Source organism: Eutrema salsugineum, unplaced genomic scaffold (assembly GCF_000478725.1).
Source record: "Eutrema salsugineum unplaced genomic scaffold, Eutsalg1_0 scaffold_2, whole genome shotgun sequence".
Classification (NCBI taxonomy): Eukaryota; Viridiplantae; Streptophyta; class Magnoliopsida; order Brassicales; family Brassicaceae; genus Eutrema; species Eutrema salsugineum.
Window position 1 is genome coordinate 5801623 of NW_006256829.1, and position 26134 is coordinate 5827756.

General features: G+C 36.2%; 5 protein-coding genes and 4 non-coding genes across 9 annotated transcripts; 2 read left to right on the top strand and 7 right to left on the bottom strand.

Moving 5' to 3' along the window:
* Positions 1-5540: 5540 nt before the first annotated feature.
* On the bottom strand, positions 5541-5642 carry LOC112086977. Its single transcript, XR_002899826.1, has one exon. It is a non-coding gene; the product is annotated as a small nucleolar RNA Z103 (small nucleolar RNA).
* Positions 5643-5740: 98 nt separating this feature from the next.
* LOC112086975 lies at positions 5741-5841 on the bottom strand. The gene has a single exon (XR_002899824.1). It is a non-coding gene; the product is annotated as a small nucleolar RNA Z103 (small nucleolar RNA).
* Positions 5842-5955: 114 nt separating this feature from the next.
* Positions 5956-6055, bottom strand: LOC112086976. The gene has a single exon (XR_002899825.1). It is a non-coding gene; the product is annotated as a small nucleolar RNA Z103 (small nucleolar RNA).
* Positions 6056-6873: 818 nt separating this feature from the next.
* LOC18018694 (NAC domain-containing protein 86) lies at positions 6874-9630 on the bottom strand. The gene is made up of 6 exons (XM_006400195.2): positions 9458-9630; positions 8359-8639; positions 7911-8237; positions 7533-7814; positions 7360-7426; positions 6874-7253 (listed from the first exon to the last, which is right to left on the bottom strand). Exons 1-6 carry the CDS (start codon positions 9612-9614, stop codon positions 6874-6876), a joined length of 1494 nt encoding a protein of 497 aa, XP_006400258.1. The 5' UTR covers positions 9615-9630.
* A 2172-nt stretch (positions 9631-11802) lies between these two features.
* Positions 11803-11921, bottom strand: LOC112086978. The gene has a single exon (XR_002899827.1). It is a non-coding gene; the product is annotated as a U5 spliceosomal RNA (small nuclear RNA).
* A 199-nt stretch (positions 11922-12120) lies between these two features.
* On the top strand, positions 12121-17729 carry LOC18018695 (tetratricopeptide repeat protein 27 homolog). Its single transcript, XM_006400196.2, has 20 exons — positions 12121-12550; positions 12679-12817; positions 13146-13477; positions 13761-13842; positions 13926-14187; positions 14451-14509; positions 14655-14744; positions 14891-14982; positions 15072-15170; positions 15291-15368; positions 15471-15555; positions 15633-15691; positions 15812-15881; positions 16021-16112; positions 16254-16316; positions 16399-16465; positions 16605-16835; positions 16947-17063; positions 17158-17310; positions 17400-17729. The coding sequence occupies exons 1-20, from the start codon at positions 12138-12140 to the stop codon at positions 17508-17510; spliced, it is 2694 nt and encodes an 897-aa protein (XP_006400259.1). The 5' UTR covers positions 12121-12137; the 3' UTR covers positions 17511-17729.
* Positions 17730-18618: 889 nt separating this feature from the next.
* Positions 18619-19337, top strand: LOC18018697. The gene has a single exon (XM_006400199.2). It carries the CDS (start codon positions 18690-18692, stop codon positions 19137-19139), a length of 450 nt encoding a protein of 149 aa, XP_006400262.1. The 5' UTR covers positions 18619-18689; the 3' UTR covers positions 19140-19337.
* Positions 19338-19370: 33 nt separating this feature from the next.
* On the bottom strand, positions 19371-22313 carry LOC18018699 (autophagy protein 5). The gene is made up of 8 exons (XM_006400198.2): positions 22141-22313; positions 21698-21822; positions 21534-21600; positions 21284-21373; positions 20708-20795; positions 20352-20495; positions 19906-20037; positions 19371-19758 (listed from the first exon to the last, which is right to left on the bottom strand). Exons 1-8 carry the CDS (start codon positions 22243-22245, stop codon positions 19487-19489), a joined length of 1023 nt encoding a protein of 340 aa, XP_006400261.1. The 5' UTR covers positions 22246-22313; the 3' UTR covers positions 19371-19486.
* An 836-nt stretch (positions 22314-23149) lies between these two features.
* On the bottom strand, positions 23150-25827 carry LOC18018698 (protein REVEILLE 1). Its single transcript, XM_006400200.2, has 6 exons — positions 25308-25827; positions 24787-24885; positions 24594-24705; positions 24430-24491; positions 23985-24299; positions 23150-23889 (listed from the first exon to the last, which is right to left on the bottom strand). Exons 1-6 carry the CDS (start codon positions 25338-25340, stop codon positions 23368-23370), a joined length of 1143 nt encoding a protein of 380 aa, XP_006400263.1. The 5' UTR covers positions 25341-25827; the 3' UTR covers positions 23150-23367.
* Positions 25828-26134: the final 307 nt, after the last annotated feature.

Here is a 26134-nt window from a genome sequence, read left to right on the forward strand (position 1 = left end):
TATTAAAAATATATTTTTTAAAATTCAAAGAACTAAAAATATATATAAAAACCGGATTAAAAATATTTTGGTAACTAAAATCACTAATTTTGAATTATACATGTAAATCGAAAATATATTTTTCATACAAAATAAAAACATAAAAAATTAAAAATTATTGCATACACTAAAATGTGGTTTGAAAAAACAGTTGTACACTCCCTTCGTTGATTAAATTTTAGAAAACTATAATGCTAAATAATATTGTTAATACATCTCAAACTTTTAACAAATATTTATATTATACGGTAATATGAACGGAAAAGTTAGAATTATGTTTTTATAATAGTTCATTTTGAATTAATATTAGCGGACTGGTTAAAATTATATTTTTATAATCATAATTAATTTTAATACTATAAAAATATATCTAAACACAAAATTCAATATTTTCACTTATTAAAAAATATATTTATAAAAATAATTATATCTAAACTCAAAAACACAAATTATATTACAAAATTCGTTAAACAATAAAAAATATTCTCGTGCAGATGCACGGGGTTAGAATCTAGTTCAGGTTTAAAGTAGCCAATCCAATCTTCGGTCAAAATTTACAATTTTATATGGTTTCACTGAAATTTCAGTAGATAAATAGATTTTTCTTTATTCTTCTTATTCTACTCAAATTTAAGCTTAATTGAATCGGGGTTAGTATGGTTTATGAATCATGATTAAATTTGGCTGAGTGAAAATGAGTTTCTTGCTTATCTGACTCAGGGAAAGAAGGGCCTATAGCCAAGGCGCTACTAGATCTGTTGCCGGAAGACATGAGCTCTGGTCCACCTTCTGTTCTCTGTGCTTGTTCCTTACTGAGCCAAGCCATTCTCTTTGTATCATAGAGTTCAAGTATTTGTATTTGTTAATGAACGTCACGTTTTACTTAATCTTCTTCTCTATGTAACTATTTTGTCAAATATGAAAACAGACGATGATGGAATCTTGGTTTAAGGATCAATTTTTGTAATTCGCGCTTATGATTAGTTTTCTCTAGAACTAGTTTATCCCTTCAAAAAAATATAAAGCTGATAAGTTTTAGCTTTAACCCCTTTTGATGGAATAATCATATTTTTTTTGTTTTCTTTTCTTTCAGCCATTGGTCATCGATGTTTGGCATAGATTTGAAGTCACTTATTTCTATTGGGCCCTTTGTTAGGCTCAACACCTATCGATAACTGGATTCTCATTCGATCTCAACATCAACACTCAACTCGATCTTCCATGGGAGGCCACGAACATTTCAGCACCCAACGCCTCTCCTCTGCCACATGGTTCTCTCACTTGTGTGCTTCAGCTTTCCCGGTATTCCACGATATGATCAATTACGCGTCGTGGAAAACCCGCTAAAAGAGAGGGTTTTGTTTGGTCCTACTTGTACTCTTGTAAAAGTCCCACATCGCTACACAAATCATACATTTCTCGGCCCTTTAGCTAAGATCAAGTGCAGTATTTGGTTTAAAAAATTTGGGCTTGGGTGCCTAAGTTCAGTTCTTGTTTCCTTGATCTATAACTCTTTGCTTTCTTTGAATTCAAAGTTCGTGTTGGGACTCTGCGGTTCAATGTGTTGGACGTTTTGTCTTTCTTGTTTATTAACTATCCAAGTCTAATAAACAAACGCAACACTTACTTAATTAAATAGGGGAGGCTAAACCTAACTTATCCCAAAAGAAATAAAAAACAATAACCTAGAAAATAGAAATTAAACATAAAAACGTAAAACCTAACGTATAAAAGGAAAAGGAAATCAATCATCAACTAGACACTGAGAGGTAACAAATCCAATCTTATTTAATAAATTGCCGTCACCTCTTCTGTAAAATCTTTCTCCGCCGCTTCTAAACCTAAAAAAAAAACATAATTTCTCAGATCTCAAAAATCATGTGCGACGAAGTAATTGCTTTCGTTGAGTTCAAACAAGATCGGTTCGGAGGGGTCGACGTTTTGTCTCAGACGCTAGAGCCCATTGGTTCACTCTCGAGTGTTGATATTTGAGCTAGGCTTCTTAATAACTACAAGTCTGTCCACAGCTTGCTTGACGGAAAATTTTGGATTGGCCATGGCATAAACGGATCCGACGTTCAAAGATATTTAAAGAAAGGTTTTGCAGATATCGGCATCGACCCTCCCAAGGCCAAAGCTATATATAATACACGTGTCTTGTTGTCGTCCGGGTACAGGAAGGTATCTCTCTGAATTTTGTCTTGTTCTTTGTTAACTTGTTGATTTTGTAACATCTAACTTAAAGCTCTTCTTTTTTAACCAACCATTTCATGCAGCTTGCCGACCTTGCGGTACATTTTGGTTTAGGTAATGAAGGAATCGATTGCCTCGAGAATCTTAATGCTATCAAGCATTGTGCACACATTGTGTCATTATATGTAAGTTCTTATATATATATATATATAGCACATTATATGTAAGTTGTTCTTATATGTATAAGCAAGCATAAAGAGGTACAAACTGGTTTGTCTGCCGGAGCCGGATAAGTTGAAGAAATATGTGGATAGTGGTTTCCATTTCATGATTCTTATATCATAGATTTAACAAATGTTGCAGCTGTTATGGCGCGTTTCAATGAATCAGACATTAAGAGGTAACAAATCCAAACCTAACTTATTTGACAAGTCTTTCTCCGCCGCCTCCAAACCTAAAAAAAAACAAAAAACTTGTTTCTCATCAGATCTCCAATCATGTGCGACGATGTAATTGCTTTCTTTGAGATCGTTTTGGGAGTTACCGGTTCGGAGCGATGGAGCGATGGAGCTTGAGACTTGTGGGCTGGAGCCCATTGCTCAAAGCTATGGTATTCTTCGTAAGCCTAGTCGTGGTGTTGATTTAAATGAAAATGATATTCGAAAGTGGCTCCTTGACTTCTCCGATAGTATCCGCTACGCTCTCGACATCGTAACTTGGATTGGCCATGGCATAAAGGAATCCGACATTCCAAGCTTGGAGGAAGTTTTTAAATATCTCGACTTGGACCCTCCCAAACCTAAATTTATAATTGATACACGTGTCGCATTGTCGTTCGACAGGAAGGTATCTCTCTGTATTTTGGTCTTCTCCTTGTTGTTATTGTGATTTTGTAACACCTTCTAACGTAAAGTTCTTCTTTTAATTTAACCAACCAGTTCATGCATGCAGCTTGGCGAAATTGCGGAAGAATTTGGTTTAGGTAATGAAGGACCCGAGAGCGAGGAGGATTGCTACCAGAATGTTGATGCTATCAACCAATGTGCACGCATTGTGTCATCAACTGTAAGTTCTTTTATATATATACTAGATTCTAACCCCGTGCATCCGCACGGAAATATTTTTTATTGTTTAACGAATTTTATAATATAATTTGTGTTTTTGAGTTTAGATATAATTATTTTTATAAATATATTTTTTAATAAGTGAAAATATTGATTTTTGTGTTTAGATATATTTTTATAGTATTAAAATTAATTATAATTATAAAAATATAATTTTAACCCATCCACTAATATTAATTTATGATGAACTATTATAAAAACATAATTCTAATTTTTCCGTTCATATTACCGTATAATATAATTATTTGTTAAAAGTTTGAGATGTATTAACAGTATTATTTAGCATTATAGTTTTCTAAAATTTAATCAACAAAGGGAGTGTACAACTGGTTTTTCAAACCACATTATAGTGTATGCAATAATTTTTCATTTTTTATGTTTTGATTTTGTATGAAAAATATATTTTCGATATACATGTATAATTCAAAATTAGTGATTTTAGTTACCAAAATATTTTTTATATATATTTTTAGTTCTATGAATTTTAAAAAATATATTTTTAATATTTAAATTATATATTTGAATTTTACTTATTATTTTATTATTAATTTGTAAATAAATCATAATCGTAAATATATTATATAAGCAAGATAAATATCATATCATTTACATCATTATAAATATTTTATATTTCAAATATGACCATTATTTTTCATATGTGAATTTTTTTTTTCAAAAATTCTAGATATTTTATAAAAATGTTTAATAGTATAGAAATTATTTAGATTAGAATCTTTAAATCAAATCTAAATTAATATCTGATTTATTATTTTTAATCAAATCAAATCAAATCTAAATTACATATATTTAAGGAACTCTAAAAATATTTAAATTAATAACTAATTTCGAAATTAAATATAAATAATTATTAAAATTATTTTTAAACACTTTAAAAAAAATTAGGAATGTTTGGAAGCAAGTACTAAATGTGCTTCTGTTTTAATATAATAGATATATAAACACATTATATGTAACTTCTTCTTATATAAGCAAGCCGTAGATGGTGGAGGATTTGAACTGTTTGGACTTCAGGGATGCCGTAGAAGCTTCTCGGCCTTCCATGCCGAGATGGATTGCCTCCTCTGGGCTATGTCCTGTTTGAGAGAGAGACGGATACTTTCAGTCCACTTTCAATCCGACTGTTCGGATCTGGTGCGTATGACTGAGGTTCCAACTGATTGGCCGTCCTTTAATACAGAGCTAGATACCTTCCGCCTCCTTCAAGAGAGCTTCTCAGAGTGCACTTTATCTCATATTTCGAGGAATCTAAATGTCTGGGCGGATAGTCTTGCGAAAGAAGCTCGAGCAAGATGCGTTATCTTTTCCCAAATCGATCATAACGAGCTCACCGATGGTGGTCCACGGATCACTAATACGACAGTCCAAATGTGATTGTACTAGATGGGTAGTGGAAAAAAAAAAAAAACAAGCAAGCATAATTAAAGAGGTATAAACTGTTTTGTTTGTTGGTTCTTTGCAGGAGCCGTATAAGTTGAAGAAATATGGGGGTAGGGGTTTCCAACCCATTATTTGTTATCTCATGGATTTAACAATTGCTGCAGATGTAACTGCACGTTCCAATAAACTAGACATTGAGAGGTAATTCCGATTAAACAATTCAGAATTTGTTATTTCAGTCTTTGATGAAGATTAAAAAGATAACATTTGAATTTGATTTACAAGTTGATTTTATGCAGCGAGTTGATTCCGGTTTATGGATTGTTTTAATTTGAATCTTGTTTCGAATGTTACTTCGAGAATTCGCCGGTCCGATTCCCGACAACTAGTTTCGGCGTGACGGCGGCAAAATGCCAAAATCGTGCAATGACAGATTATGCACAAATAAAAGTTGATGGCACTCCTAGTTATACACATTTGAGAAATCGTGACAAAGATAAATTTGGTCGGAGCAAGTCGTTATAGCTTTCTTCGTTAAATAAAATCCTTTATTCTTAAGGTTTTGGCCGAATCTTATTTACTTAATTATGTTTAATTGAATCGGGTTAACACACTACACAATTATGGTGCTCCAATTTGCATAGCGTCACCAAATTAATTCGCCCCATTGATCCAGTCTATCGATTTTAGTATCATTCCTCCATGCCACAAAAATAATTGAAACTTATAAAGAAGTAAAGAGTATATTTTAATGTAAATAACAAAACTAGATGAAAATTTTGGAGAAAGGATCAGAATATTGGCTTGACTTCCTCTTGATGAAGAGGAAATAATAATCGCTTAGTATAATCAGATTCGATCATTTGGGGAAATTGTCATCACCTCCAATCTCCAAAAAAACCTTAAAAATTAACAAGAAATTAACAAAGAAAGCCCATTGAGAAAATCATCATTTAAGAAAACAAATTTTACAAAAAAGTTAGGAGAGGGATCAGAAAATAGGCTTGATTTCCTCTGATGAGAGGAAATATAAAATCGCTCAGTTTAATCAGATTCGATCATCTGGGGAAATTGTCATCACCTCCACGTCTCCATTACTAAATGTTTAAACTTTTTTCCTAAGAAAATACCGGAAATCTAAAAATTGACAAACAAACCCGTAATAATTCTAAACCAATCGTAATTCATAAAAATTAAGGAGAAGGATCAGAAAATAGGCTTGACTTCCTCTGATGAGAGGAAATATAAATCGCTCAGTATAATCAGATTCGATCATCTGGGGAAATTGTCATCACCTCCAAATCTCCATTAATTCTTATCTACAAACTTCTTATATACCAAAGCCTCTAAAAATTTCAGTGAAAACAGAGCCGAACACTACAATCATACAAGAAAATCTACGATTTTGAGCTGCCTGTAAGGAAACAATGCCAATCGGATTTACCCTAAACTGCAAATTCGAGCTGATTAGAAAAAACCCACAAGGATTTTCACAGAAAAATCAAAACGAATAACAGAAATAGGGAACGACTTTGGCGTCAGCTCATACACAACGAACATGAACAAGAACGGTGGTAATCAGTAAAGTGACGCGTAAAAACCAAAACTTTGAAAACCCCTTTAAGAACGAACACACAAGAATTTTGAGTGAGAATTGAAGAGAAGAGAAAGGATCTAAACCCTAGTGAAATAGAAGTCGACGGCTGGTGAATTGAGTTGGAGGATTTAGTCAAAGGCTACTTATAGGTGCGAAGGCTGGTGTAGGAAAACCCTAACGCGCGTGATAAGAGGAAATTTCTATTGGGTCCTCATATTTTTGGGTGGCTTCGGTAAGTGGCAAAGAATATTGTACCAAATCGTTTTTTAATGTTTTAAGGAAATAGATAGTAGATTCACGAAAAGCAAAATATATTGAGCTTATATATCATGCAAATTTCGAAATCAACAAACAGTATATTATGGATTATGAATCACAGGTTTCTCTCCCCCAGTAATATTTTACACTGACAATGAAATCAATCGATCTATGTAGTAGACAATATGTAATAGTATAAACCGTATATCATCTCTTCTTTTCAAAAGGTGTATAATAGTATTAAGTTAAAAACAAATAAATAAATCAGAAAATAATTGTGAGACATTTGTAATAATGTTTTGCAACTAAACTAATCTGCTTCAGTTTCATCTTGGCAACATTTTCAGCCTTCTGGAACCAAGAATCCTTGCCTTCTTCCGTCAGCATAGTGCTCTCTTCAATTCCATGAGCCGGGTTTATGTGTATTTTCAATATCTGCGATGGTACGACTTGGTAGTATAAAACTTCCGTTGTTTGACGTGTGCAAATGAGCATTTTATGGTTTACTCTGATCTCTTCCTCGATCATTCCGAATCCTGATGAATTTAGGGTTGTGTTTGAGTTGTCGTTGTCTTCTACTCGGTTCTCAAACGAGAAAAAATCATCGATCTCTATGTTGTTGATTGTATTGGTCCGAGATCCACCTGCAGTAATATAATGATAATGATTAATATACACTTATGATCTCTATATACTCAACATTTATATATGGTTTCAATTGTGAAATTTGAGTTCATATATCATACCCACCATAAAATTCAAGTTCTTGATCATTATCCTCGAAACTTGGCAAAATCTCTTCTTCTTCTATAAAACTCTGTTAAAAGAGAAAAAATGATGTTATATTAGGCAATCAACATGTAATATAAATGACTAAGAAATTATGTTTAAGTAATGATTATGATATATATTATAATAACTACCTGTTTTAAATTTTCGTTAGACATTCTCATCCATGTCGAGTCTCCAGCATTGAGAAATTGTTCATCGAGATTTCCAATGTTTATCAAATGATCATCAACGTTGCTGTTATAGTGCTGGGTGGAGTTACTTGTTGCGAAAGTAAAGTCGTTGAAACCGCATTGACCGCTGTTTTGATTCATTCCATTGGAGAAATCGCTGGTTTGAACCGGCGAGTTTTCTACTCGCAATGGTGGCAATGACATTTGATGTTGCAACATGTCACATTCAATTTCTATATTCACCTAAATATATATATATAGACAACGTTAGATATATAAGTGATCCAAAACCCTTGATTCAATATAAGCTCTCTCTAAAATTATATTAACTAAGGTTACCTTTGGTTGAGTGAGGTACGGTCCATAAGAGGATCCATAATTTGAAAAGCTTGTAGGTATGTCTTGTGACAAGTATTGCGACCAGTCATCATGATCACCCATTGCGTTTGCGTTTCCAAATCGCGGTTGAGTATCGGTAGCGTTATTATAAGGCTGAACTTGATGTGTATTTGAACTTATTTCAAGATCTGAACAAACGTCAAAACTTGAGTTACCACTTATATTGGAGCTCGTGTGGACGTAAGGCTGACGATGCTGCTGAAGTTGGTCTCTTGGTTTCGCTTCAACGATTATCTTCTTAAAAACGCGGCAAAGTGCATATGCATCCTGAAATTACAACATCAATTATTAACGTTCTTCTAATAGACTAATACTAATATACTATATACTACAAATTGTCATATGTTATATGCGGAAATAAATGATTGGTTTGGTTTGGTTAGTAAACCTGCATGCCAAACGCAGTAGGCTCGCATTCGGTTTCATCGAGGCGATATTCATGCATGACCCAACCGGTCCTAATACCATGTGGGGCGCGACCACGATAATAGACTAATGTTTTCTTGGTTCCTATGGCTCGGTCTCTCCAACTCACCCGCCGGTCTTTGCCCGTGGCTTTCCAATAACCACCTTTTGTTGCCCGGTTTGTTCTTGAGCCATTTGGGTACTTTCTGTCCCTTGGGCTGAAGAAGTACCACTCTTGGTCTTTGCTAGGAAGCAATGATTTTCCTGCAAAAATTCATATACATATTAATTTCTTCTTATGATTTTGTTATTGATCTGTTCTGTAACAAAATATTATTATAAACCATAACATAAAAGGTGTGATTGTCTATGAGAGTTTTTGACCAAAAAGCAGTCATATTCGGTTGCGTCTGCTTTAATCAATCCTAGTATCCTACTAAAGTAGTACTATGATGAGATAATCGTTATTTCTAGTTACTCTTTTGCATCTAAACCGATAATTCAATCCAAATTGAGTTCTAAGAAATTAGATCTAATGTCTGAATTGATTCTGTGAAATAGATTCTGTGATTTTTTATAACCTAAAGACTAACACTCATGGTTTAATGTTTTTTTTTTTAAATATTGCGTTTTCGTGGAAAAATAATTGAAGATGTTTAAAATATATCTGAATATGAATCAGGATTGAAACAGAAACGCAAACCCAAACCGCTGCACACTAAAATTTATTTCATTCTGGTTGTTCTTCGAAATGGAAAAAAAAACAAAACAAAAAACAAAAACTTGGATGGGACACTTACAAGTACAAAGTGTAAATTGAACAATTGTAATTTCACTCTTAGTTTTGCATTAATTGTTATGTTGTACATATAACACAACAGGAAACGTATAGACGTATTAACTTTGGTCAATGTTAACGTATATTATGGTTTTCTTGTCGTTGTGATATTCTTATTCTTTTCTTCATTCTATCTCCTGAACCTACGCTCAAGACCTATTCAACTCTTAGACCAAAAAGGTATCGTACCAGATGGTTATGTATCAATAGATTGATATGTTTAGTGCATTATAACAATTATTACCTGGCAAGTCCCATGGCTCACACTTGTAGAGGTCTACTTCAGGGATAATCTCTAGCTCGATCTCACGACCGTTGATCTTTCTTTTGAGATAGTAGGTGATTAGTTCTTCATCCGTTGGATGGAACCTAAAACCAGGAGGCAACGAGACTGGAGCCATGTATATATTCTCTGATTAAAAATGATATAGGACCTTCTCGATCAACTCAATATTTGATTATATAGAAACAAAAAAAAAGAAAATTAACGAACGGTCTTGTTAAGAGAGAAAACTCTAACAAGACCGATCGAAATATGATTGATTGATTGAGTAGTAGAGGCTCGAGAGAAGGAGACAATGATTTGGAAGACTAAAGAGAAAGAAACAAGAGAGAGAAGACAAATGCTTTGTGTTATTGAGGGCTTGAGGGGTATAGGATTATATATAAAGAGGAGAAAGACAAATTTTCATAAAAATAATGGCAGAAAAGTGAATTAATTAAAGGGAGAGTATGCCACCCTCATGGAACTAATAATATAAAATTGCAAAAAGTATCCAATTGGTCCTGTCTTTTTCTCCTCTTTTTGTTTTTTCTTACACATATTCTAATTCTATCCATCGTTCTCTTCAAGTTTGATAGAGAAGATGAAAGAAACGAAGAGGCTTTTGTTATTAACTCACAATCGATCGGTTCATAGTATTTAATTACATAAGCAGATATAATTAAGTTGCCGATGAAAACTTAATTACAGTTCCTGTATTCATCTGTAAAGTTTTAAATATGTAGATTTAAAATTTGTAACAGTGATGTTCTAAGAAAAAATGATGAATGTTTTTATTTTGGTTTTGACGTTAAGAAAAAATGATAAAAGTTTATTACCGATACATAAACATGTCATTTTAAAATAGGCATAAATAATCAAACTTGGTATACCATAATACAAAAAACGTATTTCTTCATCAGAGTGGTCTCCTAAAGTATTCCATCCTTCTCCATGTATGGTCGGTTTGGAATGTGTCCATGTGGCAGGATATCATTGGCTGCATGGGGAAACGAATCTTGGGATAACCAATAGAAACTGGTTTCAGATCTTTATGTTTGACGGCGCTTCTAACTGAAATAAACTGTCTCCTTTAATTTGTTGTATCTCCACTTGCGAATCCTTTAATTAGTAACTTCGTGATTGCCGCCGATCAATATACCAACTCTATAACCTTTTTTTGTTTTTCCAAAAGAAGTGGAGGAATTGATCTCGTGTCTCGTTTTCTTAATCACAGGCGCAAGTATTTAAAAACACATCACATTGATTTAGTATTTTTTAACGACAATTTCTTGTTCATTTAGCTCTTGTGATCTCAGATGTATGATTATCATTATTAGTGTCTAGTTTGGCCAAATTATTTAGAAAACATTTCGTACCTCCACGAGAAAGCTTGTCATCCTCATTGCCTTGCCAGATTACCGATCCTATGATATTTTTTTTGGTCAATTGGATTGGTTACAGCTATAAATTCATATATAGTTTTAATACTTCCCACAAACTATACATTTATCGTTTCACTGTCAAAGTACTGATCACACCAAAAGAGAACGAGACACAAGCTCGTTCGTTTATGAGCATGTAACATCCAAATGAGAATGATACACACTATAGTGATATAGATAGACATATATAAGATGGACATACATGGATTATGGACAGACAAAATTTACAACATCGTATAAAAAGTCTTGAAAGGTAAAGAGATGAACAAGGTGATGGGGTCCACATGGTAGAACATGTGGGTCCAACTTGGGATCATGTGAAAAAATCCTTGGAGGCGTTGATGGGCCAACCCCAGCATCACTTCTCAGCTTTTCTCATCATCAACATCAACTTTTCTGTCATTATTCCCTTCAAATTCCATATTCCAGATCTATATCCAATTAAAAATTTATATATACACACATCTGTTAGCATAAGCATCTAACATATATACATAACAATTTGTACATACCCTTCTTTACACTTTTCCCTCACATGAATCCATCTTTTTGTTCTTTACTTATTCATTTCTCGCTTTCACACACATCTATAAATTAATCATAGATTTGTTCCAATATGTTATAGTATATCAACATTTCTTTGTAGCGTATTCAATATCATCAATATGTGTCTCGACGCCCTTTCCAAAACTAAGCTAAAACTAAGCAATGTTTGCCCATTGGGCCTGGTGACTAGTAAGCTAACACTTTGCTCAGATAAAGTTTCGTTTAACAGCTTCAACAAAAGTAACTTAGACGCTGTCTATTTATAGATCTTATTATAGTATTAGGAATTTGGAGTAATAATGGAACAAAATCTTCAAGCTAGTGAATTGATAGAGTTGATCTCTATAAGAGACCAACCCTCCAAAAATAAGCGTATGCCGATTAGCACGACAAGCACACGGTATTCTTTAGTAAAAGGCGAAAGAATAGTTCGCTATTGTGCTTATCGCACGGCTCCGTAACTTCTCAGGACAAAAGGCTCTGTCCTTGTTATGTATGTCTCTACTTCCTCGTTGCCTTGCTCTGTATTTTACGATGTGGGACATATTTAACTATTCAAAAACGACGTCGTTTATGATCACATTACACTTAACCACAATAAACCTCTCAAAACCTCTTTTGTTCCCTCCTTCATTGACGTCGTTTCCTCCAGAACACACTAACTAACAACCATGGTCGACGGCGAAATTGGAATCCTACGCGGTTACGAGCTCCGTCTCCTCCGTTGCACAGTATCTTTACCTACTTCAGACCCTCCTCCCGAAACCCATCTGCTTGATGAATCCCAATCTGGAACCCATCAACACGACTCTCTCATAAGGTCCCTTCTCTCTTCAATTGAGGCTGGAGACTATCTTGGAGCCCTAGCCTCCGATGCTACTAGGCTAATACTCGGCGATTCTGAGTTGGACCTGGTCGACTCGGTTGATTCCGCGGAACGAGTTTACTCCGAGCTTCTCGACAAGGTCGAATCGTTCGTGGTGAACGCTTCGTATGATGAAATCGACAAAGCTCGTCGTGCTGTTCTGGTCATGTGCTTTGCAATCGCGGCTGCCCTCTGGTTCACTCGTTGCAATTTGACCGGGTAAATTTGTGAACTTCAGTGTTAGAAATCTGGATTCTTTTTTACAATAAATGATAAAAGAATCGATTTTTTTTTTTGGAAATTTCAAAACTTTAATGAGCCTTTTTCTTCTTCTTTTCAACTGTTAGGCCGACTGAACAATCAACGAAATGTTCGTTTCCGTTTGTAGTATCAGAAAGTAAGGAATTAGTTGAATGGGAGAACTGGGCAAAGATTCAGCTCATGTCTGCAGGCTCTGATTTGCTCGGGAAGTTTTCTAATCTCCAGGTACTTTATTTCTTCTGCTTATTCGATTTTTCTAGTCTACAATTGTGTACTTGCATATAATATATTCGTGATGTATTTGAGTTTATGAAGGAATTGGATTATTTGTCATTTGGTGTTTGTAGGAAGTTGTTATCTTTAAGAGGAATAAACCAAATGCCTTGTGCTTTAGATTTATTTAGACACACTTGTTGCTTCTTGCGTGTTTTATAAATCGTATAAACTTGGTCTTTCCTGCTATTTGTTAGAGCAATGTACGTCTAGGAAGTAGTCTTTATCTTTGTTTGTAGTGAACTCTACGTAACCCAGCCTACTTTTTTATTCCCTGCAGCACTTAGTGTTTGCTAGAATGCTGCTGCTAAAGTTGAAAGATTTGTTGTTTGAGACAACTGCAACTGAAACATTTGAATTAAGGAGTATTTCATGGTGGCTTGTTAGAGTTTTACTCATTCATCAAAGAGTTCTACACGAGCGATCTTCGTCTTTGTTTGATATGGTGCAAGTTTATATGGCTGAAGCTCTAGACCATTTTGGAGCATTGGAAAAAGTTGAAAGCTATTGGCCTGCAAAGTTGCTACAAGACGAAGTTTCATCCATAACGTCAACCATCCATCTGGAAGCATGTGTGTTGCAATGCATATATGGAAGGATTGATCCCTCTCGGTAAGTTATCGTTGAGACCGTATTGTCCTTGCCTACTTCTTACATGTAAATAGGTTATTACGGCAGGACATTAACCAAAATACTTTGCTTGTGGTTTCCTTTTGAAAAAACAAGAAAAGGTTTTTGACATCAGTGACCAATGTAGTTAGAAATTTGAACTTGTAACTTGCATATATATAGTTGATGCTGCTCTAGTTTCTGATAGCCATCACGATATATTGTGACAGTTTTATCTACTCTACTGCTATAGTATATTGGTCATGATCCGGAGTAAAATTTTCAGGTTACAGCTTGAATCTGCTAAAGCAGCAGCAAAGCTCGAGTTCTCTGTTAGTGGGGCTCTTGGATTTCGTACTATTCACCAAGTAAGCTATGGGAATTTTTTTTTTTTTTTTTTGGCTATATGTATTCGGCTTTGTTATTCTGAATACCTCTGATCTTGTTATAGGTAGACCCAAAGGCACAAATGGTATTGATAGCGAATACTAGCTCATCCAATGGGGACGTGAGGCTGGCCTCGGAAAAAGCTGATGTTGGCCCTTATGAAGCTTGGGGAGGTGAAGCACCTGAAGTATATATGACTCCCAAACTAGTGAGCGATGAGAGTGAACCTGGCAAAGATTCTGCGCCCTTAAAACCAGTCGAACAGGCAATGATTTTGGCTCAGTGCCTTTTAATTGAAAGGGGTAGTCGGCACGATGAGATGCAAAGTAAGTAAACCCAAATACAAGTGGTTTTGAAACGTTTAATGTTAATGCTATGTAGAGAGCTCTGATGCAAAGACGGAGGTAAGAATATTAGCAATTCTGCTAGTAAACTAACTAAGTTACCAGGCATTAGCTGTAACTGCAATTCAAATACGTGAAGATGTTTGATCGTACTTCTGTGTCGTCTAGTTGTGCTCACCTGTGGTGAACTGAAGTAAACTATGCCCTTTAGTTTAATTTGAATATCTAATTTTTTTTTCCTGCAGGATGGGATATGGCTCCATATATAGAGGCTATTGATTCTCAAAAGTCAACATATTTTGCTGTAAGCTACAATCTTTTTAGTTATTCAGTTATTTCAAAGTGACTAGTTTTAAAATGTTGATGTATGGAGCTGTTGGCTTTCATTTCGTCACAACTCATTGAAGTGAAACAAACTGACTGACTTTTGTTCTTCCACATGCTATTAGTTACGGTGTTTCTGTGACTTACTACGAGTTCGATGGGAATCAACTCGGGGTCGTACAAAGGGACGCGCCCTGGAGATGATGGATAAATTGGTATGTGGGTACTCTGTAAAGAGCTCGTATTATCAAATTAGTTTATTTTTCTTTTTAAGTTGTATTTCTCCCTGGCTGAAACACCCCTTTGGTAGGATTGTTTCATTCTGTTCATTAGTGTTGCTGTGATAATTGTCCTTTATTAGGTTGACGCTATTAACAAGAGTGAGCCTGGAGCATCAAAAAGGATCCCTTTATCTTATGCAGTCCATCTTCCTACTATTCCTGCTTTGAGAAAGTAAGTTATCTTCTTTTGTGCATGTTTTAGAAATCTCTATTGGGTTTCCTCCTGCCTTATTCATTGTTCCGTTTTGATTCTAACAAAAGGGAATACGGTGAGCTTCTGGTGAGCTGCGGTTTGGTTGGGGAAGCAATTACAATATTTGAGAGCCTGGAGTTGTGGGATAATCTAATTTACTGCTACTGGTAAACTAAAAACTTGAATACTGCTTTTGTGTTGAATTTAACTTCACTTTGTTTTTTTCCTTTTCCCTTTATGGCATTTTTGTTCTGTTGCGAACCTTATTACGCAATGTGAAATTTCAGCCTTCTGGGAAAGAAATCAGCGGCTGTAGATCTCATCAATGCGCGGCTTTCTGAACGGCCAAATGACCCAAGACTATGGTATATTTAAATCTTTTGAGTCTGAGTTTTCCTCCTGTTGTTTGGATATCGTAATTACCTGTCTTTAACCTGAACTTAATATTTCTTTAATATTTGTTCCAGGTGTTCACTTGGTGATGTTACGATTAATGATTCCTGCTATGAAAAAGCCCTGGAAGTTTCAAATGATAAGTCAGTTCGTGCTAAGGTAGTTTAAGACACATAGTAGAAAAATCTTATATATCCTCTCTCAGTACACGCTCTAATTATTTTTCCAACTTGTAGCGGGCTCTTGCTCGTAGCGCATACAATCGCGGTGATTTTGAGAAGTCGAAGATGCTGTGGTATGTTAAACAATTTGGTTCTATTTTTTTTTTTTCCTTTCTAAAGAGGAAATGGAGTTATGAACTTAACCCTTCAGGCTGATTTAATTGTGAGATGTCTCATTTTATCTCCTACTTCAGGGAGGCTGCGATGGCCTTGAATTCTCTGTACCCGGATGGTTGGTTTGCTCTTGGTGCTGCTGCATTGAAGGTACCATCAAACTCCATCTTCTCCAATAGTTCAGTAGCAATATGATTCCATTCCAAATGTCAATAGATAAACAACATAGAATTTCTTGTCATGCTGGCTGAGAGGGATACTAATGTATAATCTCCTACATTATACATAGGCCAGGGATGTTCAGAAAGCTCTCGATGCATTCACTTTTGCTGTTCAACTTGATCCCGACAATGGAGAGGCTTGGAACAACATTGCTTGTCTGTAAGCACTTCAGTTTCACTATTATGCTCTGTTTAGGCTCACGCATGCCTTACTATTTAACTTCACGGCCCATTACTTACCTACTTTCACTTACACGTATATTATGGATGTTGCTGAATGCGTACTAATTTATGGGGACAGGCATATGATTAAGAAGAAAAGCAAAGAATCATTCATTGCGTTCAAAGAAGCGCTTAAATTCAAGTATCTCTCTTTTCCTTGCCATTTCTAATATGAGTTAGGGAATTCATAGCATTAGTAATTTACAAACATCGTGTATCAACAGGCGAGATAGCTGGCAGATGTGGGAGAATTTTAGTCATGTAGCTATGGATGTGGGAAATATTGATCAGGTAAAATGCAGCTATTCTTAATATTTTTAAAACTCGGCGCTCGTATAAATAACTTATCTAGTAGTTCCCTGTATATCTGTTTCAATTTAGCCAAGGAGTTAATATAGTTGGTTTCATCTGCGTTTTGTTTTTCTTCCAGGCCTTTGAAGCTATACAACAGATACTGAAAATGAGCAAAAACAAGAGGATTGATGTTGTTTTATTGGACCGTATAATGACAGAGTTAGAAAATCGGAATTCAGATTGTACATCATCTTCATCGATTGAAATCAAAGCTTCTTCAGATGAATCAACAGAAACAAAACCGTGTGCTGCAACCCTAGCTGAAACTCAACGCCACCTAGAGTTGCTTGGGAAAATTATCCAGCAGGTTAGCGAAAACATTTCAACTATATGTATTGTCTCGTTCTCTGTGTGAGCGGATGCATTTGATATAGTTTTGTATAGTCCTTTATGCACTTTCTTGCCTGTCTTTTTATAGATTGTACGAACAGAAAGTACATCTGAAATCTGGGGTTTATATGCAAGATGGAGTAGAATAAAAGGAGATCTTATGGTATGCAGCGAGGCTCTGTTGAAACAAGTGCGATCATATCAGGTATTAATGAGTTATGAGTAATCGAAGACAGCCCTTTGATCTATGAGCAGCATTCTCAGTTCCATTTGATGACATTTTGATACCTGTTTTTCAGGGATCAGAAGTGTGGAAAGACAAAGAGCGTTTCAAGTTGTTTGCAAGAGCATCATTGGAACTTTGTAGAGTCTACATGGAGATCTCAATGTCCACAGGAAGCAGACGAGAACTCTTTAGTGCTGAGATGCATTTGAAGAACACAATCAAACAAGTATAAACCAAACTTATCATTAACTAACAATAACTGAGCATTATGATCAGAAGGAGCAGAGTCAATAACTGCGATATATGTGTGTGTAGGCTGCAGTGAGCTTCCCAGACGCTGAAGAGTTGATGGAGTTTGAAAGTTGCCTTGAGGAGGTGAGAAATGCTATGCAGAAGAATGAAGAGACTACAAATACAAAAACATGAAAGAAGAAAGACTTGTCACAGTCATCATCACAGTCATCATCATAGGTTAGTCTCTGATTTCTGTGTGTTGTAATAGTTATCATTTTCTTTGTTTGGGTCAAAGAAAATGTTGAAATGCTTCCGCGAAATGCTTCCGAGAAAATTTCTATTAAATTGACAAGGAAAATATGTCATGCCGTTTTTACTATTTGGTAGTTATAAATGCTTACCGTTTTTTTTTTTTTTTTTTTTGTCATCTGAATATTCATTTAAAACCCAAAGGACAAAGTTTGGTAACAACATATATCCAGCTAAAGCCCACATCATACACATGCAAACTAAAGATAATAACAAAGTAAAAACACAACACGTGTATAGGTGGAGAAAAGCATCGACCACGTGACAGTCCTAGAGAAGATCGGAAGCTTCAATTCATGCATATCGCCATCGCCGGGAATCTCACCGGAGATATCCGCCGTTGACAGGAATTCACGAAGCTTGTTGTCTGATTCACCACGAAGTTTATATCGTGCACTTATGTGTACCAAATTTTACATGCTCTTCCGATTAGATCCTGAGAAGTTCTTCAGCCATAAGTTTTTCTTTCTTCATAGTTCGACTCCGATCAGCCAAAATTCATACTTAAACGCCTTGAGGAAGGCTTCTGAAGAAGGGACTAAGGGAGATCTCTGCTCCCAAGCTATGAGCGGATGATACCAAAGCTTGAAGAAGAACAATACTTCCAACACAATCACCGGATCTGAAAGCATCGCCTCAATAAAAGAGGAACCATCAGCGGAAAAGATGGGCAAACTAATCCGGTCGAAGCCGGAAATTTTATTTTCCGATCAAGTCGGAACCGATATAGGCGAAAAAACTTCAATCATTTCGATTGGAAGTATGAGAGAAAAAATATTTTTACTCTGTGAAAGATATTAAATAGAGAACAGAGCAAGAATGAAAAAAACTATCGATATCGCCTCTCCAGTCGCCGTAAGGAGAGAGAAGAGAGCGCTTAAATTTGTGCTGTTTTGCTTTAAATCCATATATATGTCTTTGGTCGTCGTTTGGCTTCTGTTCTAGCAATGATAACATGACACGTGTTCTACCCATACCAAAAGTCGTAAGAGAAATCATTTTGGCACGAAATCGCACTAAAAAAAATATAGAAAAGAGAGGCCAAATCTTGTATCTGTGCGTATGGTCCTGTTGCATCACCGTCCTCATCTCCATCCTCGAATCTCGGTCGCCATATCGCCGGATTACAATCATCGCCAGACAAGCTTTGATGATGTGCTTTTGAGCATGAGATTTGGATTAACGCGAGTTCTTCCTCTGAAACGATCTTTCGCTTACTATTCCATCACTTCCGGATCTCGAGAACAACAGCCGAAATCGCCGATCACCATGGCGACCAAGAGCGGGGATCTTGTAGAAACTTCGACGGTGGAGACATGCAAGGGAGAGGAGGATAAGATGAAGGAGGTTAAGAAGGAGGAGGTTTCGCTCCCTCCGCCGCCGGAGAAACCAGAGCCTGGCGATTGTTGTGGTAACGGCTGCGTCCGATGCGTTTGGGATTTGTATTACGAGGAGCTCGAAGAATACAACACGCTTTCTAGTTCCATCTCTGGAGAAACTAAATCCAGCTGAATGATTTGCTTATTCTGAATTTTTTTTCTTTTTTCGCAAAAAGCTTGTTTGTACCGATTTGTTTGCTGGAAAAATTAAACACTGTATATGCTGATTTTTGAGAAGTTGAAGAAGATGCTGTGGTATGTTGATATAATATGCTAATAGAGATTTAAGTTTTCAGTAAAGGTTATGAACCAATCAAACATTTCTATTTTTCCTGTATTTCTGAGTTGTGCTTCTATCAGAAATGGAACAAAGTGCCTGTAGCAGTTTTATATAACAAATCGTTTATTCTTTTGGCTTCTAAGAACAAACGAATTTGATCAATTTCATCACCTGATCGACTGTAGCAGCAGAACCTTACTCTACCGTTGAGGAGTTCTCACAAGAACAGAGATATGGAGATAGAATTCTGGGTTCATCAAGTTATTTACCACCCACGAAAACGGAGTCTCTAGTTTCATTTCAATCCCTTGAATCCTCACCAATTTGATTTCTCCCGTCATTGGCGAGCCATCTTTTTCTTCTGATCCATCCTTGGTTCGTTTTTCACCCTCTTCTTCACTCGTTTGAGCTCTGTCTCCAATGTACTCCGGGAGGAGACTTTCAACGGCGTCGCGTAAGGTAAAACATTTCCCTGTTTACATACTGGAACTAATCAGTTATCTCACACATGATAAGATTCAAGAACAGTTGTATTCACTCTATACAGAAACTTTGGCTCTCTTTTCAACTCAGATAAAAAAAAAAAGAACAATGCGGATCTTTAAGATGATATTGCTACCTTCTTCTCTGAGGAACTCAACAGGGCGATTTAGGTACGAGATCTCATCCCATGTATCGATCTCAGGTGTATCTTCAAGATTCTCGAAATCTTGATTTATACTTCGAACATACAACCGAACAGGGATTCTTGCTGAAGAAAAAAGGATTATCAAGAGTCAGGAAAAAGGTGATTGCACCAGAAAAATTTGGACACTATTACTTTTGTATCATGTTAGCCAACACTGAAATAGGTGCACCAATTTGTGAGCATAATTCTTTTCATTTAAGTTGTTGCTGTTTAGAAGATTTATTAGAAGAGTGAAAACTACTATTTTACTGCCACTGTTTATAACTAGGTCCTTTGCACAAAAGTGTGTCACCTCAAATTGAATTTAAATCATCTTGTGAACAGAATGTGGGAAAAAAATTTACATAAATTTGCAGCTGAATAAATAGTTGGCAAACCTGTCTTAACTTGTCCAGCCACATCCATCTCAGCACCACCTTGTCGAGATTGTGGAGAAGACAAACTTGTTTTCCTTGAAAACTCATCTTCGATAGTTCCCATTTTAAGCTTGGGTGATAATCTTGTGTAGGCATCAAGGTCACCTGCCAAACCATTAGTTTTCAGAACTCGATACTAATTCAATCATGGATATATGCAAAGGCTAAACAATGGTTGATGCAGAAAGTGACATTTGACAATGCTGAACGCAAAAGCTACATTAGTGGCGATTAGAGTTATGACCAGAAGTATTGCTGTAGCAAGAATGATACTGGCTACGCGATTATTAGATATGCTTAACACCGACCAATCGTACCGTTCATGACAGAGGTCCACAGATCCTCTTGATCGCTCTGAGACATATTCATAACATTCTTGCAATTTCCATTGATGATATATGCCGCCTACGGAATAACATTATTTCAAGCAAGTAAGAACTTCTAATCAAATACAGTTGTCTTACTTAGGATCAGGAGTAGAGCATTGTTAAAATAGCACAGAGGAGAAGACTACGACTATTCCACTAAGGAATGACCAATCAATTGCGGCAAAAAAATCAAATTGGTAAAAATACCATTCGCCGTCATTACCAGCTACACCTACACAGTCTATGAAATTTCATAACCCTCAGAACTGAATATAGGGAAATTGTGTTCATGATGATTGACAGAGATGTGAGCTGTATTTTCTTAACTTGACAATACATCAAGATGTGGAAGAACTTGTACAAAAAGAGCAGCTCTTGTGAGATTAGCAAATATTTTACTGCCACTAATGTGAAATTTAATGAAACAGTATGCAGTGTCTCTTTGGAAAGGAATTAATCTAAAGCATAGACGTTCCCACTTAAGATGACAAAAAAATCATAAACTTTCCAGAAACTTTCACTAACCTCTTTCAAAGAATTAACAAAGTTCCACTTGACAGAATCTTCTCCTTCACATGGTATCAGTATGTTGCTAGGATATCCTCTAAAGTGTATCTGCAAATAAAAAAGTTTCTGAAAAGCTCAAGAACTGCAAAGATAAAAATAGGTTTTCGTGCAACCTAATAAAAGTGTTCAATTTTCAGCTTAATACATCCACTAAGCTCATCTCTCAAAGCAAAAGAAGCTGATGAACTTCAGAGAAGGAAAAAACTACCGTGAGATTCCAAGGTCTTTCTGGTTCTGCGCATAGGAGATCGAAAAGAACGCCTGTTGGTATATACCTACACACCAAAGAAGATTCAACTAGTGTCAGGTAAAAATATTACAAAAGAGAGATAGTTGTTCCCATTATATACTAAGAGATGAACAATGGCTTACCATTTCAGAGGAAATCCTTTGTAATCAAACCAGATGGAATCTTCCCCAGGAGGAAGTGAATCCTTGAAATAAGGCTTTATAAGAGAAACTAATAGAGGCAAATATCCTATTCTTGGTGCTAACACCTGAAAATGCGAGTGATTAAAACAATATACTCGTATGATTTTTTTATTATCTCGAGCTTAACATTCTTGCTACACGATTCAGTCCGTCAAATCCAATCCCCAAAGCAATTGCTAACTTATTCCTCAGTTTTCATGCACTCAAACAAATTGATAATAAAATCAAATGATTCAAAGCCAAAAACTCGATGCAAAAATCCTAAAACACGAATTCGATCATGATCCAACACTAAGCACTAGAGAGTTTTTCACCCATCGATCGGAAAATTAAAAAAAAAAAAAGCTCGGGTTTCGAGAAGAAGAAGAAGAAGAGTGGATTACAAGAGCAGGAGGAGGAGCAGGGTGAGAAGCAACTTCGGATTTGTGGAGATGAATCTGCAGAGGAATTGCTCCTTCCCATACAAACTTGACCGCTTCATTCGCCATTCTCTTCTCTCCTACGGTTCTTCCGTCACAGCTTCAGGGCTTGATCAAACCTCCGTTTCCAAAACGACGTTGTTTCGTTATTGTGACGTCAGATTCTCTTGCTTTTGCGTATACATACACTATACAGTAATCCGGCGTACGTTAAGAGTAGTACCTAGCATGTTACTGGCTAACGTGATCCGAACCAAGTCCGGGATAGATTTATGTGAATAGGTGTATAATCGGTCTATTCTGGTTTGGTAAGTATTGGTCCAGAGTCCAGACTACAGCTGAGTATAGCAAACAAAATCCGGAATAATGAATTTTCCGCGGAATTCCATTAAATTTTTGACCAAAATATAAGCTGGCCTCAGGTTCACTCCAAAATTAATTAATAACTAAAAAAGTTAAGGAAAGAGCGTCCCAATTTTCTAGGATCCGAACAGAACCAAAGCCGACCTGGACCGGATAAAACCAGCTTCAATCACGTATTGAGAAACATAGGTGTTCAATTTGGGGTTGGGTCAGTTTTTATTTGAGTATTTTAGTTTTTCAAAAGTATAACCAAATCTAGTATACATTGGTTTTGTAGGGTTTTATTTTCGGTTTGGATCCGGTTTCTATGACTTTCTACTAGTTTAATTCGGACTTGGTTTCGATTTTGATTTTGTTCCTTTTTTCATACAGAGGCAACAAAACAAATGATAACAGAATTAAAATTTGGTTTGGTTTTCAAACCGGTTCAATTATCTGGTTGAACACCACCGTTAAGGTTAGCTACTGTTGTTCTATTTCTTCAGTTGTTGGTAATAATAACATCACCAATTTCGTCTTCGCCTTCAAGCTGAAGGAGACTCTTCACCTAACCAATTGAATCCTGAAATTGCTTGTAAACGAACTTCCTTTTGTTGAACACATCAACAAAGATCTCATAATCACTAGATATCTTTTAAAAACAAAAAATTGTACAAGAGTATTACAGTTACAAATGTTGAAGTTTAGCCTAAACAACAAACAGCTCGAAGAAAACAATGAAATCAAGAAAAAGAAAAAGAAAACTAATACTTTGATGAACATTTAGAAGTTGAATGAATATTGAATTTAAAGACCTTTCTTTTGGGGGGTACCTGAGAAATGTCCTAGTTATAAGTGCAGGCGAATCTCTTGTTGTTCTTGTTCTTGTCCTTCTTCTATAACCATCTTTCTCTTCTTGTACGGACCAAATCCTCTTGAATTTGACTCAGAGTTTGTTCTTCTGAGCTCAGAAAATGCAGACCTCTCGCTAGGTTTAAATTCCCATTGACATACCATTGTTTCGGGTTCTGAGTTCTTGTCCGTATGTCCTGTATCATCCACCGAACCAGTGTTTGATCCAGTCGATGATCCTTCATTTTGGACAGCCTTCCCTGAATCTACTAAACATCTGTTTTCCACTTCTTCTTCTTTTTGTGGGTTTATAATCATGGGGAATGTTTCGGATCGGGAGAGTTTCCGTGGTAATGGCTGAATAGGAGATTTACAACAAGTTGAAGTTGTTAGAGAAGACGACATGCCTGAATCAGATACCAAAACTGTCTTCCCAAATAGTTTAAGGCTTTGCTTAGTCGGTTCCTTGACCAAGCTCTCTCTGTATAAGAGTCTCTCTCTTGGAAACAACTCCAGCTTCTGTACATATTGATCAAACAAAGGTCATTAGAAACTAAGCCTCTAAGGACGGGTATTGTTGTCATATCGAAAGAGTTTTTGTTTTTGTCAACTACCAGAGTCTCAAGCTCTTCAGGTGCATTTGCAGTGGTTGTAAGAGCAGCTGGAGGTGATGCAGAAGAAACCGGGGACAAGCTTCGATCGGGTGAATTCGAATCAGAGGAACCCAAGGCTTCTGATCCAACAGTGGACAAGACAGAGGTTGGAGATCGGTTGTCTCGTTCTGAAGGAGAAACCGATCTACTTGTTTGATCTGCCTCGTTCCCAAACTTACGTGGGTAAGGATGCATTGGTTTTCTCTTGGGACGAGGAGGCGGTATCACAATTGGCTCCAGCGAGCTCCCATTACCTCCAGTTGCTTCTCGAGCAACCTGTGTGATACAACAGAACAGAGCTAAGTCAGTACATAAGTCTCCACACAAGTGTACGCACTTGTTTAAGCAGCTCTTGGTACTTTCTGTGAACAAGGGATAAGATATCATGGCAAAAAAGTGTATAGACCTTAGAGAAAAACTTCTGAGCATGGCTTCGAATCTGAACAGCAGTCTTTGTACCCACATGTTCTGTTAGTGAAACAAAACATATGTTCGATGGTTCAGGTTTGTATATAGACCATACATAACTCGGTAGCAAGTGGAGATACTATTAGATCATTAATATTTTACCTTCTATTCGTCTCCATGCTCGTCCGTATAGTTTCAAGGCTTCAACAAACTTGTTATGCTCTTCATCTGTCCATCTCTCTCTTTCTTTTGTTATCGTGTATGGTTTTCGTGCCTAAAAAGGAAAGATGAATTGAGCAAAAGATCTTCGCTTTACATAACAACATTGACACATTAGATGCTAGAGAAGCAAAACCTTGGGTGCATAGTCATTTCCCTCAAAAACTTGTTCATTGAATTGTATCTGCTTGTCTCCAGTTTCCTCAACTCTATTCCTCGAAGGAGTTTTGGTAGCCTGAGACCATCACCAAGCAAAAACGCTTTTAGGAAACATCATCTTATTTTCTTACAACATATACGCAGAAAGTGGAATTAGATCATCTACTTTCTGGTCAGTGTACATTCATTCAAATAAACTACAAACACCGATTCGCTTGCCTACACATGAACACTTCTTAACAAACCAAACCCAAACACAATCGATTCCATATCAAGGATTCACAAAAATGTAGTTGCAAACACAAATTTAGAGAGAACGCATAGCTCAGAAGAAACAAGAGTCTGCAAATGAATTACTATACTCAGGTAACGAACAGGCTAAACTCTATTTTGACTCTATCTTAAATGTTCTTCTACACTATTTCAAACTCATAGATTGATTACCCAATCTGAAAAGATACAGTGATAAATGAACTACGAAAAGGTTTGAGTCCAGACCTGAACATTTGCAGTCAACGAAGACGACACCATAGCTTCCCGAGTTAAGATCTCGCCGGAGGGGAAAAAAAACTTGAAGGTGTGGATCGGGAAAAAAAAGGAAAAGCAAACTAAAGATGTTAAATTCGCGAATCTGGACTTCGAATCAGCTTAATATCTTCCTTTCTCCGTCCGTTTCTATAGATCCCAGAAAATGATTTGATTCCTCTCTGCTCCAGTTAGAAAAAGACAAACGATTTGCTTCTGAAATTAGGAACAATCTATAACCTTCCGGAAAATTTCCAGCAAACCGGAGATTTTTGGGGTTATATAGAAGGGAAACAGAAAAACTCTCGCTGTAAATCTTGGCGCAGAGAAAAAAGAAGATGTAATGTTGGAAATGAAACTCTCAGAAAACTATGATCGCCGGAGTTAAAAAAAAGAGGCTTTGACGGTCCTGATTCGCCGGAAGAAGGAAGGAGCTGTTTGGGGAAGAAAGCTAAGAGAGAGAGAAGAAGAAGAAGAAAGGGAAGTGTTTGGGGTCTGTGGAGGAAAGAAATTGGGGTGAGAAAATAGGAAGACAGAAGAGGGGATGCCACGTCAGCATCTAGTATGTGCGCTTTTACAATTTTCATTTTTTCTTTATTTTTTGCCAATATATTATTGGTTTTCCATGGAGGCTCGAGAAACAGATGAAATCTTGTGGCTCGCGTTCAAAGACCCCATTGACACGTGTCGCTCGTGCGCTTAGTCACTTTCCAATTTTTTTCCTTCTTTAAATAGTGGATTTATCGTTGTCTTTACTAACAAATAACATATAGCATATTAATTTATTTTCTTTTGAAATA

Excerpts from the sequence above, each read along its gene's own strand:
- LOC18018694 (XM_006400195.2), bottom strand. The coding sequence starts at position 9,614 with ATGGCTCCAGTCTCGTTGCCTCCTGGTTTTAGGTTCCATCCAACGGAT. Across the intron at positions 8,238-8,358 it reads CTACTGCGTTTGGCATGCAG|GATGCATATGCACTTTGCCG; the intron begins GTTTACTAACCA and ends TTGTAATTTCAG. Across the intron at positions 7,254-7,359 it reads TCAAGAACTTGAATTTTATG|GTGGATCTCGGACCAATACA; the intron begins GTGGGTATGATA and ends ATATTACTGCAG.
- LOC18018699 (XM_006400198.2), bottom strand. The coding sequence starts at position 22,245 with ATGGCGAATGAAGCGGTCAAGTTTGTATGGGAAGGAGCAATTCCTCTG. Across the intron at positions 21,374-21,533 it reads AAAGACCTTGGAATCTCACG|ATACACTTTAGAGGATATCC; the intron begins GTAGTTTTTTCC and ends TTTTATTTGCAG. Across the intron at positions 20,038-20,351 it reads GGCTGGACAAGTTAAGACAG|CAAGAATCCCTGTTCGGTTG; the intron begins GTTTGCCAACTA and ends TTTTTTCTTCAG.
- LOC18018697 (XM_006400199.2), top strand. The coding sequence starts at position 18,690 with ATGGTCCTGTTGCATCACCGTCCTCATCTCCATCCTCGAATCTCGGTC.
- LOC18018695 (XM_006400196.2), top strand. The coding sequence starts at position 12,138 with ATGGTCGACGGCGAAATTGGAATCCTACGCGGTTACGAGCTCCGTCTC. Across the intron at positions 14,188-14,450 it reads TCGGCACGATGAGATGCAAA|GATGGGATATGGCTCCATAT; the intron begins GTAAGTAAACCC and ends TTTTTCCTGCAG. Across the intron at positions 16,317-16,398 it reads AAAGAAGCGCTTAAATTCAA|GCGAGATAGCTGGCAGATGT; the intron begins GTATCTCTCTTT and ends GTGTATCAACAG.
- LOC18018698 (XM_006400200.2), bottom strand. The coding sequence starts at position 25,340 with ATGGTGTCGTCTTCGTTGACTGCAAATGTTCAG. Across the intron at positions 24,886-25,307 it reads CGTTGACTGCAAATGTTCAG|GCTACCAAAACTCCTTCGAG; the intron begins GTCTGGACTCAA and ends TGATGGTCTCAG. Across the intron at positions 24,706-24,786 it reads GAAATGACTATGCACCCAAG|GCACGAAAACCATACACGAT; the intron begins GTTTTGCTTCTC and ends TTTCCTTTTTAG.